This window comes from Coloeus monedula (genome assembly GCF_965178545.1).
Source record: "Coloeus monedula genome assembly, chromosome: 4".
Taxonomy (NCBI): Eukaryota; Metazoa; Chordata; class Aves; order Passeriformes; family Corvidae; genus Coloeus; species Coloeus monedula.
This window is the reverse complement of record NC_138784.1, coordinates 3,460,082-3,481,042: the sequence shown is the minus strand read 5'-3', so window position 1 is coordinate 3,481,042 and position 20,961 is coordinate 3,460,082. Positions and strand designations below refer to the sequence as shown.

General features: G+C 43.3%; 1 protein-coding gene across 15 annotated transcripts in view; it reads left to right on the top strand.

Moving 5' to 3' along the window:
- The window catches only part of MICAL3 (microtubule associated monooxygenase, calponin and LIM domain containing 3), a 158,148-nt gene that overhangs the window by 112,875 nt on the left and 24,312 nt on the right, over positions 1-20,961 (top strand). For 8 of the 15 annotated variants that reach the window (XM_082281067.1, XM_082281079.1, XM_082281076.1 and 5 more), the window contains 9 exons: positions 1,176-1,414; positions 2,525-2,614; positions 5,702-5,839; positions 7,999-8,061; positions 11,255-11,359; positions 11,954-12,088; positions 12,493-12,584; positions 14,105-15,974; positions 16,883-16,977. In XM_082281067.1, the coding sequence (XP_082137193.1) occupies positions 1,176-1,414; positions 2,525-2,614; positions 5,702-5,839; positions 7,999-8,061; positions 11,255-11,359; positions 11,954-12,088; positions 12,493-12,584; positions 14,105-15,974; positions 16,883-16,977 (2,827 nt within the window). The remainder of the gene's footprint in view (positions 1-1,175; positions 1,415-2,524; positions 2,615-5,701; positions 5,840-7,998; positions 8,062-11,254; positions 11,360-11,953; positions 12,089-12,492; positions 12,585-14,104; positions 15,975-16,882; positions 16,978-20,961) is intronic. The other 7 variants (XM_082281072.1, XM_082281075.1, XM_082281071.1 and 4 more) reach the window with 4 other exon arrangements.

Here is a 20,961-nt window from a genome sequence, read left to right as displayed (position 1 = left end):
TCTTTATGGAATGGGTTCTGCCAAAGGCTGTTAGCCAGTGATAGTGAGCATAAGGAGGTAGCAGAAATACTGTTCTCAGGTTATTCACCCAAACTTTAATTATTCTCAAACAGTTTTCTCCTTCAGTCAGATGAATTGGGCCTTTTAAGATTTCTAGGGGAAGCATCCAACAGTTGCTCTACTAAATGCAGTTCTGTTATGACAATGATCTATTAAGGTAAAACAAAGCTAGAGCACCTTTTCACCCTGCAGAGAGGATCTCTGAGTGTGTTGTAGTTTTCATTCATTTTCCAGTGACAAATGCAACCATCTTTCTCCCAGTCCCTGTAGGTATTCTGGCATGTCAGAGTGAGCTGGATTACATGTCATTGGATAAGTGGTTACACTTCTTGCCCCTGCTGCGTATGCTGAGGAACTGTTAGAATTAAACAGAGATGACTTCTAAAAGGCACTAATGATTTATTGCTTTGCATGGTTTAGACTTTGCTGTGGGAATAATAAGCTCATTATTGTAATTATCTTTGCACTGCTTCCTACAGTTTCCTGCCACCATGTACACTGTGTACTTAATTGGATACATATTTCTGTCTGTGATGCAGAAAAGTGAGGAATTTTGTAATTTTTTTTTTTTCTCCATCTCTGCTTAGTTCACATGCTGTATCCTTTGCCTGATGTGTTTTGTAGTCTTTCTACTCCCAAAGCCTCCTCTGGTTCACAGGAGCAAGTGCCAAAATCATCTTAGCTATCTTAGCAGTAGCTGCCTTATCAAAAGATGTGGCCTTCTGCACTCTGACACTGTGAAGAACTCTTGCACCAGTTTATCCAGAGCAGTGTGATATGAAGAAAATAGTTTCTTTCTGTTGTATTCAATTGTCTAGACCTGTAACAATAAATGCTGCAGAAATATTTGGACTTGGCTTCACAGGCACTTTTCTGCTGCCTCACCTTCTTTAAAAGAAACAGGACAAGGACCATACTGCAGCCCACAGGTGATGCTGTCACTAAAAGGCCTATGAAATATTGAAAGCTGAAAATTAGTTATGTTTCAGGCTTATGTGTGTTGAAATGACTTGTTAGTGATCTAAGACTGATCAAGAAAACATTGACTTCATAATCTTTAATACTATTATTTATTATTAGCAATAAAATGTTTATTTTTTTCTAAAACCTTACAGTAGTTCAGAATCTGAGATGGAGGAGGAAGATGAGGAGGAAGATGATGAACTACTGCTGCCTCAGCAACCCCCTTCAGACTTGGGTGGTGTGCCATGGAAAGAGGCCGTGCGTATCCATGCCCTCCTGAAGGGAAAGAGTGAAGAAGAGATTGAGGCTGAGCAAAATCATGAGATCGAGTACAAATATGATGATGAGGAGGAAGAATACGAAGAGGAAGAAGATGAGGAGTCAAGTGAAGGTTAGCTTGGTTTGTCCTTTCTTTCTGCTAGCCAGCAGGGAAAAATGAGTATTTTCCATGCAGAATGAGAAAGATTTGCCTTGGAAAACTTTACTTCTTTTACTTCTTTGTTGCTCTGATTTTTGAGGGGGTTATTTTCAAGGAAAGCTTGAAGTGGATCATTCTGGATACTGAAGGACTTTGCCACAGGACAGTTTAGAGTACTAGTACCAACACAATATGCTTCTCATACAGCTTGCCAGCATGTCAATGCACAGCTTGGTGCTGCTGTATTGGTTTATGGTTGTTTTTTATTATTATTTGGAATTAGATTTGAATGTGCCCTTTGTTCTTTGGCAGCAGGAACTGGAAGCATTGTATTTGCAGTGTTTTCAGTTTGAGAGTGCCTCACTAAGGGGCCTGTCACTGTCAGCAGGGTGTTCCACAAGAAGGTGCTTTTAGCTCTCTTGGGTTAAAAGATGGCCTTGAGAAATAAGGGAGTTCAGGTAGTTCCCATTTTAGCTTTGAAAGATTTCTGTGGAAAATCTTAGGGAAAGACTCCTTCCCCTGTGTTTGTCTCAGTCATCAAAATGCAAAGTTTGTGCTCAGAATAGACATGTTTCCAGTGTTTCACCACCATGCCAAATTTTTCACTGCTCTTGTCTTTGTCTTTATACTCACATTTCCTTTTTGTGGAGACTTGTAGGCTCCAAAGAGCTTTTTCGTAAAGGTCTTTGGCTGCCTACTGCAAGCAGAGGTCCAGTTTTGTGAGTCTTTGTGGCAGTGTCATTGATGAGCTCAGCAGGCTCCTTGGCTACTTTCTCAATGTAGGAGCTGAATGTTCATGAGTGAAGTCTGTGGAAATCAAGACTTCTTTATAAGTATGGTAACATGCATGTCGTGTGTTCAGTCTGCTGAGCTGTGGTGCTCTTGGACGGATGTTGTTTCATTCCAGCAGTTTTCCTGTCAGGCACTTTGGATACAGCGGGAGTACGGGGAGTTGCTGCATTTCCAGACAGTCTCTCTTTCTGATCCTGTCCTCTCTGTTTCTCTCTTTCCCTCTCTCCATGGCTTGTGTGTGTACACGCGTGTCTGGTGTTAAATGTGGATGTGTGCTTCCCTCTGCTGTAGAGGGGGAGTATAACCCTTGGGAGAGAGAGCTGCAGCAAGGCCTCTGGCTTCAACATCTCTCAGATGAAGAGGACTCGGGTACACAGAAAGGTACCCGTACACCATCTCCACTTCCACTTCCCCAAAGGAGCAGGGAATGTATTAAAGAGCAGGTCCCACATGAAGAGTTTCTGTGTTTTATTTAATTGTGTTACCAGCTCCCTCAAAACCGATTCAGTAGCTGTTGTTCATCTCGTGGTTCAAGTGCCATAAATCAGACCTGTCATTGCCACTGTTTTAGGCAGGTGATAAAGCTGCTGAGTACCTCAGGATGTCTAGAAAACCTGGACAATTTGCTACTGCAATTTGCATGAGCAGTGACCCCCAGGTAATAAGGAGTTCCAGATTTGTTCTATACATGCAGACTGCTTGCACCTGTGCATTATCTCAGACACATGGGACACATCAGAAGTACTGCCTTTAGACTGCTTGTGCCAGTAAATTTGCTTTTTTTGTTGTCCTCTGTGCGTGTCTGTCTGTGGGGAGAGTCTGGAAGGCAACTAATCAAGCTACAGCAATCCCTCAAGATTCTTCAAACAGTTACATAATGGTCATAAAATTAATCAGACATTCAAATCTAACTGGTTGTGTCATTTTCCATGATGCATTTTCTTGCAGTTTATTTTTGATAGTCGTTTCTTTTTGTAACACTTGGTCCTAATAGCTTGTTAATCTCTGATTCCCTCCCTGTGGTTCATTAGAGCCAGAATACATAAGAGGAAAATCCAAGTGCCTTTCTGCATGTAAGGGGGCATATGCAGTTGTCAGACTGCATATTTTGCAGTTTATGATTGTAAATAACAGTAGCTTAGCTTCCAACTAACTTTTCTTTTTTTTCTCAAGAGGAAAAAAAAAGTGGAAGTGTTATAATTTTTTTGCCATTTAATTCTTCTGTGATAAGAATGAGAAGTATTAGTAAGGTGGCTGAAGGGCATCCCTGGAGAAGTTCCCCCTGTTGCAGTTGCTAGGGTGCTTCAGACCTGACTCTTAAGGAGCTGGTTTGCAGGTGGCTCCTTATTCCAATGAAGTGAAAACATTGAGCCAGCCCACAGCTTATAAAGTGCTGGTGGGTGCTACAATGGCAATGGAGGGAAGCTACCATTCCAAATCTAAGTGCAATTAATGTTCAGCTTCCTGCAAAGCTTAGCAGACAGTCCTGAGGAAAGGCTGTGCCAGGTGTTGTTTGAAATTCTCAAGCACTTAGACATTAAAGAAGTGTTAGGTTTGCCTCTAAGCCAAGCAGCAGCCCTTCATGTCTGGCTGTGCTGCTCATTATTTGTTGGAGAAGGTGAGAGGGATGGGACAGGCTCAGGCCTCTGTGCAGAGGCTTGTGGAGAAACGAAAGGTGTGTATGTTACAGTGGTCTAAATCCCAGAGCAATCCATTTTAAAACACGTAGATCACGTGGGACCTGCTCTTTCCGAGCCTTGCTGAGTGACTCTGTACTTCTCAGCCATTGCTGGCAAACCTAAACCCTTTAACACAAAACTTTGTGTGGCGATGCAAACGCTAACTCTACTCATCCTGGGGCCTGCATGCGAGTGCTTTGGTACGGAGTGGGAACAGCCCGGGTTCCTGTCCCTGCAGGATGTCCAGTGCCTCTGGTAGCCCATGTGGTTGTGCCAATTGATACAAAAACCCTCTATGAGGCAAAAGAGACATAAAGCTGCAGAATACTTGGCTACGTTGTGAATCCTGCTCTGCATTTGAGTTCGTGCCTCTGAGCCCTTTTCCCTTTAATAACCGTCTGCTGATTCTGTCCTTCCTGCAGTTCCTTCTGCCTGTTTCTTCTGTGGTTTTAATGCCAAATCTCACACATAGTCATTCCTGAAACGGAAATCCCAAACACTTTGTCATGTCTGGGGAAAACATGGCTGGGAGAGAGGAACTTGTTAAAATGAGACAGCAGGAAATAATGAGTGCAAGCTCTAAATGCTGCTAATGTGTCTTGTTTCCTTCAAACACTCGAGCACCGTATGAAAATCTAACTGCTTTTGAGGTTCTAAAGAGCTGCAGCAGTGCTTTGCCCTACTCAGTGGTAATACAGTTGTGAAAATTGACTTCCTACTTTATAAAGTAAGTGGGCATTTTCCTTCCAGGTTAAGACATTTTCTTTGGAAGACCCTCCTGCAGACAGTGAACACGTGAACACCTGTCCATTTTATTATGGATAAATGAATTATGAGTTACAGTCCCAGAGCAGACAGCAATAGAGACAGGGTCTATAAATTTAATACCTCAGAGTAAGTGCTCCCAAGGCAGCTGTTCTGCAGAAGTTAAACAAGCTCATCAATGGCTTTAGGTGCCCATTGTTCTCTTTGACATTCCATAAGTAGCTAAGCTTTGTGTAGGCAGGGATTTGAGGAGTAATGCAATTTCTCTTAAACAGAGTAATTTGTGCGACAGGAATTCCCTGCTGGGGAGCTGTTAAGTCACAACCAAAATGCTGTTACCCTTCAGAAAAATATTCTCCCTTTGAGCAAGTCAGTACAAAAGAGCCAGGAGTAAACAAAGAGGTGTTTTAGGTGCTAAAATTAGCATGTGCTCATGTGTTCATATGCACATACATACATGAAACTCTCGGATCCATCATGTTACTTAATTCACAAAGAAGTGTGTACCCAGCCTAGAAAGAAGTACCTAACCCAGTAGTGGGGAATGAAAAACCTTTTGTCTTGGTGCATCAATCAGATGGAGATTGTCCCTCCCCTTCAGCAGCAATACATCTTTGGCAGTAATCATAACGAATGGGCTGAAGGAGCTGGAAATTTCTGCTAAATTGGTATTTACATACCACGTACTGTCGGACACCCAGAGAACATCTTTCATTTCAGGGAAGCTTCTTGCAGCAGACATGATCTCTAAAGATGGTTTTAATAGCATCCCTCTGCCTTTGGAATGGCGTTATTCAGCTTTGATGGGAAGCCTGAGGAGCGCTGTATTGGTGTATGCGTGCACACACAATGCTGAGCTTTTTCTGTCTGTCTTGCAAACTGACCTTAGCCAATAATATTTTCTTTTCTTATTTCCTTTCCTATGATGTGCTACCTTTCCTTTCCACTGTTCTCCCATCTTTTCCTCCCTGCCCTTCATACACCCCACCTGCAACCTGTTATGCCATTGCCCTCCTCCTGCTAGCTGGAAACCTTAGGCTGCAGCAGATTGTAAATCCGGTTGATCCTCTGGAGATCCTGGCAGATGTGCACTGGACACACATCCGTGAAAAAGAGGAGGAGGAAAAAATGGTCTCAGCCTCAAAGTCCTCCACCTCCAGAGGTAATCTCCCCCAAGTCCCACACCATCAGTTCTTGGATCACAGTTGCAGCTGTTTAACTCTGTTGCTTCTGCGCCCTTCAAGAGCAGTGACTTCAGCAGGGGCAGCAGTGATTGAAAGGAACTACTTTCAAATTGCACTGAAATTACACTTGGTTAAACATTTTGCTTTTCAGGTCAGTGTGTGTTTAAAATTGCTGCTTTCTCAGCTCCGTGACTCTCTGACTTCTGACCTATTTGTCTGCCTGCTTTGAGTCCATAGCATTATTTGTCCTCACCACACACAATTTGGTAGTGCTGGCAATCAGCCCTCTGTAACTGACTAGGGATGCCAGTGGTAGGAGTCTCGTGCTTTTTGTGTCAGTGAGGACTCTACACTTTTTAGGGAAAACTGAGGGGCTGCGTTGTGTAGCTACTAGAACAAAGATTGAAAAGGGTCAGCTTCTGTATGGAGCGTATTTCTCTGCGGTTTCTTTTTCAAGTATGTAACTGCCTCTGGTATTAGCAGGGAATGGTGGGAGTCAAAGGGCTTGCAAATCTGATCAGTGGGGGGTTTGACTCGCTGTGTGTAAGATTTGACAGTGTATCTACCTTGAATGTGAGATGTGACCTTTGCAAGCTGTCAGTTACTCAAAGGAAAACTCTAGGGGGGGAAAATGCCAATAGTCTAGATCTCATGTGAGCAGCTTCCAGCAGTCCCTGCTGACCTTGTTCTAGGCTGTGTTACGGCGTGTTTTAAGGTAAGTATGTCCTAAGTGCTTTACCTGTGGGTTTAAATAAAACTCCACCATGCAGTCGATGAGCAGTGGTCTTCTCTCAGTCTGCAGCTACAGTGACAGAATTGTAGAGGGAGTATATATGCTGTGAGAAGGGGTGTCTTTCACAGCAAATGTGAAATTAGGTTTCTAATTTCAGAAAAAAGTCTGCAGCTCTACCTCATGATACTTGATTCTCTTCTATTCCAGATAATCATCTTTTCCTTATAGTTGTAGATGTTTGGTGTAATTTGTTTTTTTAATCCTGGTCTAGCTTGATACACAATTCCAGATCAGTTTGGCTGTACTTTTATTTGCAGTTTGTAGAATGCACTGGGACTTTCTGGTGTGAAATCAGCTCCCTACAAATTAGAGATGGGTATTTTGTTCCCACTGCAGCCACAGAAATAGGCTGTGTCCAACTGTGTGAAACTTACAGTATTTCTAGAGTGCTTGATTATTGTTTAAAAAAACACGGAGTAAAAAATGTTAACATGGTTTCTTAACTTTACAACAATTAAGGTTACCTGTACTTCTGCTTGGGGGTCTGTGTCACTCTGGTTTCCAATTTTTTATTTTAATTTGTATTTTATAATCCTTACTTTTCTGTGGCGTACTATTACAGTTGCCAGCAACAGGTGATCTTTCCAAAATTGATTTTGTGGCCTTTCCAAATTCCTTTGGGAAGGGAGTCAGTATTTCCTTTCTGTCCCCTGAAACTGGGCCAAGCTAGGACTATCCTGGTTTATGATTAACTTCTTCTATTGCTGTAGGTATGTGCAGGTGTGATCAGCAGTCTGGGTATTTAAAAGGCTGTTGTCAATATGTGTTTGTGGCCACGCTCTAAGTTTTCAACTTCAGTTCAATAGGCAGATGGTTCCTGTCTGAGGAGCTGTATTCTGTGATCCGAGGTGTTTGGAGAGCCCACTGGCAGCAGCAGTGATGAGGTTTGATGTGACAGCCTGGGACAGTGTCACAGTTCCCTGGAGTCCCTCTCATTCTGCTTTGGGAGCTCTTCTTCACCTGCTGGCATGGGCCCCTGGGCAGAGCAGCTTCTGGGACACTTGGGACCCCTCTCATTGCTCAGCTCTTCCTTCTCTCAGTCTCCCTCCTCTGCAGAGTTTCTAGGGGAGCACAGTAGCAGCAACCTGCTGTTCAGATGGAGTGTTCTTCTCACTGTGCCACACATGTTTCCTCTGACATTACAGATTCCAAAGGAAGATTAGGCCCCTGATATCTATGTGTTATCTTGATTTAATTCTCAAGCCTGGAGCTGGTTGTTTGAAATTTCATAGGTTTTATTCCTGTATTTGCTACTGAAAAGTTTCCCTCTGTCACTCTTCTGTTTTAGACACTGACTGATGGTCTAATTTTGGTTTCTTACAATTTATTGTTTTTTAAATTCAGCATCCGACCTTCCCTCCGTACGCCATGAGGCGGTACAGGCGTGGCTGGAGACGGTCCCTGGAGGTAGTTTGGTGATGTTCTATGTATTCCAATGCACAATAACCCTGCCCGTCTCTTCTCCGTGCCTTCAGCAGCTGAGCTGGTACCTTAACCCTGGAACTTACGGCCCTGTCGCTACTGCATGAGTGGACGTGGAGGGGGGAAGGGGAGTGTGCATGTCCGCCTTGCTCAGACAGCCCCTTCTCGCATGAACTCCACACTCATCGTAACCCCTCTGAAGGCAGGCCAAAGACAGCTCATCCTGGGTGGAATCATGGAGGAGGGATCTAGCTGAGTGCTTTGATTTGCTTTGTAAACTGAAGATGGGACCGGTTTTTCTTCCCCCAGCCCGTAGACTAAAGGAACATGGGGCTTTCTTGCAGTTGAAAGGTTAAGTGCCAGAGAGTGCTTACAGCAAGTGCACTTCTCTGTAGCAGCTGCAAACTGTAGTTATGTGGTGAAGAAGACAGGAAAGAAGAATAAGTCGAAGCTAAGGTCTTTAGGAATAGTGGTTGTTGTGTCTCCGTTGACCTGGCATTCACGTTATTCAGGAAAGTCTCAAGAATGCTGAAGGGTGGCAGAGCTCAGCTGATTCTTTTTGCGTGGTCCTCTAAGCTCTCTTACAAACTGATGAGCCTGAAGATTCTGGGATGACAGTGAGGGAGTACATTGTGTAAAGCTGTGAAGGTGTCTAAATCAGTGGAAGAGTCTGTGCTAGGTAGTTGACCTACAGCTGAGTTGCTTTGGCACATCAGAATAGCCAGCTTGCCTTTTAAACTTCGCTTCTGCTGCTGCTTTGGCAAGTCAGCAGTGTTTACAAGATGTCTGCACACGATGCAGGCTGCTCACAGCTGCCAGCTAATATGAACCAAGTGCTGATCCCAGTTTCTGGCTGCCGTAGTGTGTAACTTCTGAGTTACTGTGTGACAGCTTTTGGCCTCTTGCTCCTTACCCTAACTGCATATATGTATATGCACAGTATATGTATAATATAACCAGCCACCTGCAAGCTTTCCGTGTCCCTCAGAAGGGGATCCACCCTTGCACCAAGTTGTTACTTATTGATGCATCTGTAATCTTCCATTGAGTTTTTGTGTATCAACCTATTTAAAACCTGATTTTCTCCTCTCTCTCCAACACAATGTGTGTGTGTCACGTTCATTCATGGTTTCCAGATCTGAAGACCCACACATACATAATTGTGGATTCAGATATTCTTAACATCAATCATGTTTTTTGCAAGTTTTGATTAAGATTACTCACATTTGCTGTTACCATAAAGCCATTCCATGACATTATCATTTCCAGAGTAACATAAGCTATTGCATTCCTAAGCAGCAATCAGACTGGAGTATGGTTTGATTTTGTTCAGTAGATTTATAAATGCTTCTGTGGGCAGTCCAGCCTTTGCCACATGATTAAGTTTTCCTGTGCTTGGCATTGGTGAGGGTCTGGATTTGATAATCCTCTGATGTAAAGGAATAGGCCTGTACGTGATCACACATGAGTGGAACTGCCTTTTCAGAGTAGCTGACAAAATAAACTAGTCCATACATTTCTGTCTGAATAATACTACAGAGCATGAAAAAAAGAAAGTTCTCAGGTTGAAGGAAGAAGACAAACCACCTGCTGAAGGCTGTTTTGAAATAAGCAAACACCCTTATTAAGGGAGAGGCTGCAAGACCTCAGTTTTAGGGAGGGTTAGTTTGTTTTCGAGATTGTCTTAATTAGCAGTGATAGAAATAGTTCCAAGAGTCACTAGTAAAAAACCAAAGGATCAGATCCTGCTCCCTGACTCGGGAGGAAGCTGGCCCACCATGGTTCATTCCCACATGGCTTAACTTGTGCCATCCAGAATCAGGGGGCTGCATTTAGGCTGGAAACAGCCTCCAGCCCTCCCCTGGGAATTCACTGCTGGGGGCTGTGCCTGGTGCCCTCCTCAGGAGGACAGTGTGACACTGCATGTTCAGGCCTAGAGACTTGCACCACTTGGGTTACTGGTACAGGTGCAATCAAGGTAGTTATAAACATCTCTTATCATTGGTATAGAGCTGTATCCTATGTTTAAAATTGGCAAATTGCCTCATAAGACATGCTGGCTGTGTACACATTTGCAGCAGGGTGTACAACAGAGTTAAATGTCTGCATGTTGTTGAATGTGAATTGATAACTCGCTGCACACTTTTAAAATTGTAGTTCACTGATGCTACTGTGGAAAAAAAAACTGGAAGTGCTCGCTTTTTTTAATATTTAAGTTATGTTTGATGAAAATGTTTAACCAAAAAAAACCCCAAAAAAGGCAGCAAATCATCCATTGCACAGGTTTTTTTTTAAAGTATCATTTAATAATGAAATTTATATACCACACTTTGGTCTTGTCTCTCCTCCTGTAATTAAATCCTGTCACAAGCAGTAGTGTCAGATGTCATAGTTCTCAGAGTTACAAATTCAAGAATCCCTTCTTTATTTTGACCCAGCAAATCAAATTGTGGTCTGTAAATGAAAAAAGGAGTTTTGAATATGTAATTTTAATTACTTAAAAGTATCTCAATTAATGATCTGTGACAGAAAAAAGGTTTTGTATATGTCATTTTAATTACTTGAAAGTATCTCAATTTGTGCACTAGTCGCTTGTACAGCATTTGCATTTTCTTAGACCTTATTACCAAAGACTGCTGTAGCTGCACAGAGTTAAACAGTTTCCAAGTGTAATAATGGTCAGTCCCGTACCTAGACTCTGTCTTTCACTTACACCCTCAAAGCCTGTTTCAAGATGAACAGTCCTGGTTAATTGTGAGGTTTCAGTTTTGACCTAATACACACATGCTATCAAGTGGTGGTAATTTTCTGGTGTGGTAAAGAAAAAACCAAAATCTTCCTGGGAGAACAGTAACCTTTATTCTGGTTTGAGGTCCTCCCAGTCCCCTTCTTGTTTAATTTTTCATAACATCTGTTGCTCAGAAAAGCCCTGGCAGCTTTCACTGCAAGTGCCTTTGGAGACTCCCCAAGGGCAGGCGTTCCTTGATTCGTTGGAGTCTGCAAGTGTCACTTCACCATAGATGTCTCTCCAGGTGACACATGTCAGGATTTCTTGTTTTGACAGTAATTAATAAACATCTCCAGTATAAACTGTTGGTACAGTTCTACATTGAACGTTTTCACTGTGTAGTGTTTGTTTTCTTTTCTTTTTTTTCCTCAATATTTGAATATATTCTAGCTCCATGTGAGGAGGATGATGTGGAGGATGAGCTGGGCACAGAGCCTGCAGACACAGAAGGGCAGGCAGGTGAAGAGGGAGACACGGGTGCAGAGCTGGACGATGGTAGGGTACCACTGTGCCGCCTTTAAACCTGTTGTGTGAACAGAACTGTGTTGGCAATGAACACTTTGCATGAGGGTACTTAAACCTGGTCTTATTTTTAGAGGTGTGGGAGTTTGTTTCAAATATTCGAGAGGCAGCCAGGAGTGAGGGACAAAAAGAAAGAGAAGAACCTCAGTGTCCTGGATTATGTAATGAATTTCTCATGTCCTCTCACCATGTGTCTTGTGTCTGTATTCTCTGCTGATCCTGATGAATAACAAAAATAGAATTAAACTTGTGAAAGTTCCATAATACTGCATCAGAATCCTTCCCTTGCCATTGTAAAATTAACTGCATATGGCAGAAAACACTGAAAATTTTCCAGAGAACTGATAAGGCAGGACTTCAGTTGCTGGTTTAACTCTTGGTACTAACAGTCCAATCATTTACTGCTTACATTTACTGCTTAAATGACTAATTGTCACACCGAGAAAGGAGTGAACATTTAGGTGTTCAGGTTATGAAAGTGGTTAGCACCACATGAATAGGAAATATTATGTCCCAATGGACTTGTATCCAGGTTCTCTTGGTTTTTTCCCACCCATCCATGATCAGATGACATCGCGTCTGATGCAGAGGCGGAGTTTCGCTTACGTCGGGGACACGTAGAAGGGCCAGAGCTAAAAGTCTCTGAGGATGAAGAAGATGAAGAAGAAGAAGCAGAAGGTGCTTCTCACAGTGTGACAGAAGGTAATCACTTTCTCTTCAGTGCTTGAATGATGTTAATTGGATTTGAGATAGTCTATACAGTTATGGGGTTTAGGAGAAGAGAGTCTCTTGGATTTGAACCATCTCACTATTCTCAGTGGCAAGGTCTGTGCTTGCATTAACATTTTGAGAAGAATGTTCTGAATCCATTGATTACAGCTTTGTAAAATGTGAGAACGCTTCTAACTTCTTTTTTCTTGTAGAAGTTGTTACATTAAAAAGCTTGTACTATTTTGGACATTTAAAAATTTATGTCTGTGTTACAGATGTGCATCCAGAATTTGTAAAAAGCCGAGATATTTGTCACTACTCTCTGTGTATAACATTTTAAAAAAGTAGAATATTAATGGTCTTACGTGTTTTTGGAACATTTTTCCTTTCCCTAGATCCATGCAAGCCATCCATCCCTATCCAGCCCCCTAGTGACAGTGTTCTTCCTCTGTCTCCAGCTGCTAGTCCCAAAGCAAAACAAGCAGAGGTAAGAAAGGGAGTCTTTGACATTTTCTACTTAGCACCTGTAGTTCAATGAAAGAGTTTGTTGGATAACCTAATGAGGACTGACATCAGTGGGCTCTCCTTCTTTCCTGTCTCTAATATTTATGTTGCTCTTGAAATCTCACTTCATTTAGGCTTAAAATATAACATATACTATCTTTCTTTCCTGTCTTCAGAGTGTAGTGGCTTTATCACAGCCACACCATCACAAAGCCCCGGGAAGAATTACACAGGGCATTTTAATTTCAGTGAGCAGTTAACAACAGGGAAATGTGACAAATGAGGGGAGCCATAAGGAAGGTGTTTCCTGTTTAGCCTGGTCTGGCTGTCTTTTATGTACCAACAGCAGATTCTGTACAGTTGCAGTTGAAAATTACAGTAGTGACCAAAGCAGTACCTCTTTATTCCAGAGTTCAACATAGCTCAGCTTAAGGACGTGAGGCATGTCAGTGTTGTACGGTCATGTTGGCAGCCCTGGGAGGCAGCTTGCAAATGTACTGCAGTGTCTAAGAGCTGGAAGTACATGATCCTTAAAATGTTCAATTCAAGTTTTCCCTTCCAAATGTTTTGGGGTTTTGGGTTTTTTTTAAGGAATTGCTAAAATATTATCTTGGAGAGTTTTGACATAGACCGGTTTACTTTTACAGTGGGCTGGGTGTGGTTTGCTGACAGCAATTGCTGACAACATTCGCTTTCCATTAAAATAAAGTTTGGTTTTTTATGTCCATCTAATGATTCTATCAGACACAGTTATTGTTTAGCAGGCAGACGTTAGGACAAGGCCTAAATGCAGTTCTCAAGACCTGTGTGTTTAATGTGTCACACAAACACACAGTGGGGGAGGCTTATGCTCTGATGGTCGTGTGTCTGCATTCCAAAGAAAACTGGAGCAGAAGATGCTGTTGGAATACCAGAACTCAGTCAGAGGAGTCTGCTGCCAAAGGGTTAAATTGTCAAACAATGAGCTGTGCTCTTGAGTAAAAGGGCAGTCTGGATGCAGGAGAGGAAAACCAAAATTTCTCAGCTTATTAAGGGACAAGGTAATTGCAGCCTAATTTACTCTTAACAGAGAAAACATGGCAGCAGGTGCTCCTCAGCAGCAAAGTGCCATACGAGTGGGAGCTGGGGAGACTTGGATCAAATCTGTCAGAGGTAAGGGACCACCGCAATACACAGAGTCGGAGATTCAAAGGGAGAGAGAGAAAAGATAGAAATAGACTTATGGAATTTAATTTAGTGGTTTTTCTTCAAAAAATCCAATTTGCCTTGTTGTCATCTACCAAGCACAGTTTACAATGGGGCAGAAAAGCACACCACACTGCTGAGAAATCCTAAGTGATGTTCAATGCCTGCTGATGGGATGCCATACGTGGGTTTTTTCATATTTTGATACTTGGATGGTTTCCTTATTTCTAGCTTTGTTAAAAGCAGAAAAAAAAAAAAAGAAACGTATTCTGGTGTGCCCAGTGACTATTAATGTTTCCCTTTTTCATTTTTTTGTAGGATGTAGAAGATCCCCTGGCCGAAGTGTGCCGTGCAATAAAGTCCCCAGAGCCACGCTTTTTTCCTGAGCCTTTCGTTCTTGAGGAAAGTCCACAGGATGAAATTCCCAAAGACAGGAAAGTTAAGAGCCCTTTGGTGCCACCTTCTCCAGTGTTGTCCCAGCCGGTTGCATCACCAGAGGCCATTGCACCCCCATCACTAGCAGAGTCTCAGCCAGGAGCCCCAGCATTGGCTTCATCCCCAGTGTCTCCTCAACTGCCTATCTGTTCCCAGCCTTTGCCTTCTGCTGAAACAGCCATTCCATCCCCAGTGGAGCCTCCAGTATGTTTCCAACCTGTCCCAGCCTTAACGTCTACTCCTTTGGCCAAACTGGCCCTTAGGGGCCAGGATGGTGAGGTGGAAAAACTGGGGAGCCCTACTACTGCAGAAGAAGCCCTGAAACGGAGCAGCCTTGTGGAAGAGTTCTGGATGAAGAGTGCTGAAATCCGGAGGAGCTTAGGGCTCACCCCCGTGGACAGAAACAAGCGCTCAGAGAGTAACTTCACTGTGTCTGCTCTGGAGACAACTCCTCAGAAGACTTTCAATAGCAGGAATATTTCAGGGGATGAAAGGATCCCTCCTGTGAAACCCCAGCCTGCCCCAAGAAGACAGGGACTGTCCAAGTTAGAAAATGAGCAGATTTCTCTGCTCACGCCGAAGTCTCCATCAGAAAAAGAGCTAAGGATTTCCAGTGAAGTACGGGGAGATGTATCCAGCAGTTCTGGGCTTGGCCTTCAGGAGAGCTCATCTAACATGAGAACTATGGCTAGCCAGAGCTTCAACACTTCCGACTCCACCATGCTGACTCCTCCATCGAGCCCACCCCCACCACCTCCTCAGAATGAGGAACCAGCCACACTGCGTAGAAAGAGGTACCAAGCACTCTGGCAGAACGAGGTCGAAGCCAGGTCACCTCCAACACCAGCATCAACACCTCCTGCTCCCCGACACCAGGAGCCTGCCCCTCCTGCCAAGGAGTCCCCCCCGGCCAAGAGAGACGACGTGCGGAAGTCGTTTGCAGAGAGCGTGGATGAGATTCCGTTCGCTGATGATGTGGAGGACACGTATGATGACAGGACAGAGGACTCAAGCCTTCACGAGAAGTTCTTTACACCTCCTACCAGTAGGCCAAGGCCAGAGAAACCACATCTTTTGCCCTTGGTCAAAGAAAATGGTGGTCCACCCTCACTGGAAGGAGGGGGTCACCAAAAGAAGAGAGTGTTCCCTGACATTTCTGTGGAGGCCAAGGAGCTTGCTGAAGAAAGAATGAGAGCCAGAGAGAAGTCTGTCAAGAGCCAGGTGCTCCGTGATGCCATGGCTAAACAATTGTGTAAGATGAAAGATATGGAGATGGCTGCTGCTGCTGGGGCCACAAGGGCACGAAAGGCATCTTCCATGCCCTTGAAGACCAAAGAGCTGTTCTATGACTCTCCAAAGCATTTGGCCTTGAAATTAGCAGAGGGATCCGCACGAAAACATAATTCTGCTACTGAGAAGTTCTCCACTCCTCCTGCTGATATGGCTGGACCTGAAGGGTCTGTCAGCTCTTCAGAAGGCTCCAGTGGGAAGAGTAAGAAAAGAAGTTCTCTCTTCTCCCCTCGTAAGAACAAAAAGGAGAAGAAATCCAAAAATGATAGCAGACTTTCTGACAAATCTAGTGGTGGGACAGAGGAAGCAACAAAGCCTAGGTCGTTATGGAAGTCTGTTTTCTCTGGCTATAAGAAAGACAAGAAGAAAAAGGCTGATGAGAAATCCTGCCCAAGTACTCCCTCAAGTAATGCCACTGTGGATTCTGGCAAGCACAAGGCCTCTCCATTGATTACAGCTGCAGGTATAACAGATATGTGCCTCTGCACTGTGTGCTTTTCCTACTTTTCCAAAGTATCCTTCAAAGTAGTTTTGGTTTGCTTTGTCATTCAGCTGCTTTGCTGAATGCTGCTGCTCCCCAGTGTCAAACGGGCAGAGCAGGGTAAGTGCAAGGGACTGGATTTGTGTGTCTGTGTATTGACAGAATCCACTGAAAAAAAAATGGAACCCTAACTAAGAGTTCAACTCTCAGTGTGTACAGGGCACATCTTTTTTCTGCCTTACATTTGAGAAACAATTTTTTGTTGGGATTTGTGGCATTTCATCCCTATTTTAAATCTGATCTTCATGTTTCCTTTGGCTGGTCTCTTTTCTTTCTTTCCACCTGGCTCCATGGCGGTTGAAGACTTGAGAGATGCTGTTACTCCTGTTCTCAGCAATCTGATGGCTGTCTGCTGATCTCTGAAGGAGGGATTTTGCAGCCTCCTGTAAATCTTTCCCATGTCCACCAGTTGCAGGCCGAGATGTTTAATGGCAGCTTGGGATACAGTAAAGAAGTTACCCCTAAATGCGATTGAAAGCGAACGTGTTACGTTTCTCTGGCGTTGTACAAACAGCCAAAATAGAGCCAGCTGCTGTCCTTCCAAGTGCTGTATCTGTGCTAAGAGCATTGATACAGTACAAAGAGAGAACCATGACCATTTCTGACAGCAGTTGAAGTAAGTGATGCTCTCTTAAAACAAAGCTCAAACTTGTGCTGGTCATTTTGTGGAGCAGGGCTTCTTTGGTCCCTCACAGGCAAAACAACTGAGACTGACATGAAAGGACTGAGTATTTTTCATGCTCAAACAGCCTTCAACTGACCTCTGAAGAGTTTACAGAAAGGATCATTATCACTTCTCTAACTTCCCTTTTTTATTCCCGACTTTGCAGATTTACAGCTCCGTCAGCACCTGAGTTTCTCAGAGGACTCCGACCTCTCCAGTGACGATGTTCTGGAACGCTCCTCCCAGAAATCCAAACGAGAGGTACGTAGGTGGGAAATGCCTTTTAGATGGATCTAGCACCGTTCAGATCACAGACTCAGAGAATCCCATCAGAAACTTGGGTGATTAATGTTGTTGTTTTTACTCTTTCTCCCAGGGAGCAGGTTTTCCTGTAAGTCTGCTGAGTGTCCAATCTAAAATAAGATGGTTTCACTTGTTTTCATGATTACAAGCTACTCTCTACTGCTATAAGGAGGATCCATTGTCTAACTGTCCCATTACTGTACTGGGCACTGCAAGGAGACGGACTGGTGTGTAGTCTCCTGGGTATTCCTTTTTCCCCTTTTAAAAAATGGGATTTTGTTTCCCCTTTTCCAGTCAGTGGGAACTCCACCCGACTGTCACAGCTTCTCAAATATGATGGATTGTGGCTTAGGCCCTTTCTCTGCCAATTCCCTCAGAACCTGTGCACGTTCAGATGCCTTAGATGTTCTCAAATGTGACTTTCTCCTACACGGGCAGTTCTTCATTCTCCCAGCCCCTTCTGTGACTGAGATGGTGTGGCTGGAGCCACTTGCTGGTGAAAATCAAGGCAATAAAGTTAGAGTACTTCAGCCTTTTCTATATCTTGGATGACCAGATTTCCAGTTTCCTTCTGGAGAGAGCCTGTGTTTTCCCTAGTATTCCTTTATCAGTGATGTACCTACAGAAGCTTTCCTTGTTGCCATTGATGTCCCTGGGCAGATTTAATTTATCAGGGCCTTAGCTGTCCTAACCTGATCCCTGGCTGCTTGGAGAATTTCTCTGTATTCCTCCCAGGCTACCTGTCCTTGCTTCTACCCTCTGTAGACTTCTTTTCCTGTTTGAGTTTGTCCAGGAGCCCCTTGTTGATCCACACAGACCTCCCAGCATTTTTGCCTGACTTCCTGTTTGTTGGGATGCGTTGCTTCTGAGGTTGGAGGAGGCAATCCTGGAATATTAACCAGCTCTCCTGGGCCCCTCCTCTCTCCAGGGCTTTATCCCATGGCACTCTACTAAGCAGATCCATGAAGAAGCCAAAGTCTGCTTTCCTGAAGTCCAGGGTAGGGAGCTCACTGTGCACCCTCCTTACTGGCCTAAAGATCTATTATAAGGATTTAGTTTAATTGCACACATTTTTATGTGGAAAATACATGGTGAAAGCAAAGTTTCAAAGCTAGCTGTTTTTCGGCTATTTGATTTAATTTTAGAATGTCACTATTAAAGCAAAAACAAGGGAATAATTTAAGGAATTGTTTGATCAGAGTAATGAAGAACCCTATTTTCATTGCTGGGAGCCTCTAAGCTCTGCTAGACAGAATTGACAAGGTTTGGAGGAATAAGTAGAGATTGTACTGACCCCACAGAACACTAAGGCTCTTCTGGTACACCAAAATGAAAACTGTGTTCCCACTGTTCTTTCCTGGTGGTGCCTGGTACACATGTTAAAAAAGCTCAAGAAGAAGAGAGCATCTGGGAGGGCAATGTGACAGGCACAGGCCTGTTCCTCCTGTCTCAGACCTGTTGTCCCATGTGCACAAATCAGTCTCAGATGCTGAGTTAATCCTTGGCTGAAATGGCAAAGGTGTGGCAGTACTGCAAATTGAAGTGTCATATGAAATGTTTTCTAAGTATATGTAGTAGAATGAACTAGAATAGCTAATGAATTTAAGGCTGGTGGAAGAAATTGATGAACTAAATAGGAATTTTCTGTATTTACTTATCTCTCTTTTAATCTCTTTCCCTAGTTGGTCTAGATCTCATCTGAGAGGAAGATTATTCTGTTTTTATTTTATTCCCTTTTTTCTCTCCCCCTTCCATTCCCCCTTGCATGCCCTCAAGGCGTTTCATGAGAAATTCTGCATTTTCCAAGAGATGCAGAAGAATGAGGTACCTGGGGCCAGCAGAGGACATACCCAATACCTGGGGTTCAGATAAGAGTTAGAGTTACTGCTCTGCCCTCGGAGCTCCTTCCAGAGGAGGCAAGGATGCAATAATGTCCATCCTTGTTTGCAGGCTTTGGACTGCCTTGATGGTAATTTTGTTTCTATGCTGAGCCACTTAGATTTAAAATGGCTCTTGCAGAAAGAAAGATCTCATCTCTAAGCACTGGAGGGGATGGTAGGTGACAGTGGCAGATGCCTGGAATCCTCATACTGAAAGTATCTCACAAGCTCTGCCGAGGGTATGGGGGTAGTGTCTCACTTTCCCTCAATTGCTGTTACTGGAGTTACATTAAGAGTGTATTTACTCAGCCTCTGCTGAGTTTTCTTAAGAATAGTTTTGAGAATGTGTTTATTTAGAGGACATGGATGGGAAAACTCGACTTAGCTTGTTTTGTTGCATCCTGTCTAAGGATGTAGAATATATATGCAAACACTGGAATGCCTTGTTGTCAAAAGAAATGTAACCAAACTTCGAGTCTGACCAAGCTGGGTTTGTACTGATTTGGGGCAGGAGTTGTATTTTTTAAGTTATAAACTGCCTGCTACTTATTATGGGTGAGAGCTGACTTACTGTGTGCTTCTTAACTTTTATGTGAACCCCTTCTCCAAACTGAAATCCTGTTCGTGCTGCTTTTTTGCTAATGTAGTGAGCTTGCTTCCCAGACAGCCTGCTCTGTTTAGCCTGTTCTTTGTGATCAGCAGTGAATTAATTCAGTGTTGTTTAAGGTGGTGTCTTTGAAGAGAAGCATCTTGTAAAGCATTCCTGCCCCGTGGGTGTTGTGTTTGTAGGTGTATGTCACTGTGTGTGTGTTTGTCATTGTTCCTGTACTGCTGTGGTGGTGTGCTCACATCTGTTTTACCACCACAGGTAGCTTGCTTTTTCCTGGAGCGTGCAAACGTGCTGGTGGTGTTCTCTGGCTTCTCATTTGTGACTGGTTTTAGTTAATTGAATGTGAAAGTGCAAAATGCTGTCTGTTTGCCCAGAGTGGCACAATGCCTTCTGGACTTCATGACATGAAGGGAAATTTTCCTCTCTTATTAGCAAATAAAGCTAAGTGCTTTACTTGCCTTATATTTGGGTACAGGGTAGCCTAGAATGTCCTTGGCTAGAGAGAGTAGTGATTTCCCCCTCCTTTTCCTGCTCCTTTCCCCCTCCAATTTTAGCTCCTCAAGATCTTTGGAGGCTCTCCTTTTAGGCAAGGAGATTCCATTACTGCAGGAGACACAACCCACTCTGAGCCCATCTGGCGTTTCTTAGTTCACGAAGCAGTGAATAATATTTATGATGTTGGTTACATGTAAATTATAATTTCTATGAAATAGAGATAATTTAAAACTATGGAATAAACACAACTCCTAGGAGAGATTGTAAATCAGAGTGTAAGTGGAGAGTTGTGTGACAGAGTAAATACATGGTTGGCTGAGCCACTTCAAACTAAATATGCTCCAGAAATAAGCCATTATTCCAAATCTTAAGCCGGAATTCTGTACTCATACGGGCAGAAAAAGGCCAAATAATTCCTCTGGAAAAAGGTATTTCCAAGTTGACTGTATCTTCAGGGAGGCTGCCAAAACTAATTGCCTTCAGAAAAGTGCTAGAAACTTGATTTTGTAGCCAGAAGTTCCATTGTGCTTCATCAGTCTGGGTCACGTTCAGCATTTGCACAATTTTGTTTCTTGTAAAAACCACTTTGTTTTATTACTGTGCATCTGTTTTCAATGTTGAACTGATTTTGCTTCATTTTGTACGTTTCTTTTTTATTTTTTTCCCTTTACCATTCCCCCTTTAAAGTCGATCTATGTACCACACGCCTTGGCATTCAAGAGATCATACTCGTCAAAGGTAGTGTCTCCATTCCCACTAGCTGGCCATTGTTGCATTGCATGTCCCCCTCTACATTAACCCATTGAATCCATAGCTCCCCATCACATGTGCACTAACATCAACACTGACTGTGCATGCCTGAGATGTTAGCAGACATGGGCAGCAAGTTCTTTGTAGAGGATGTGTCCCAAAAATGCATTAAGCTCCGAAATGTCTGGTTGGAATGCATGCGTTTAT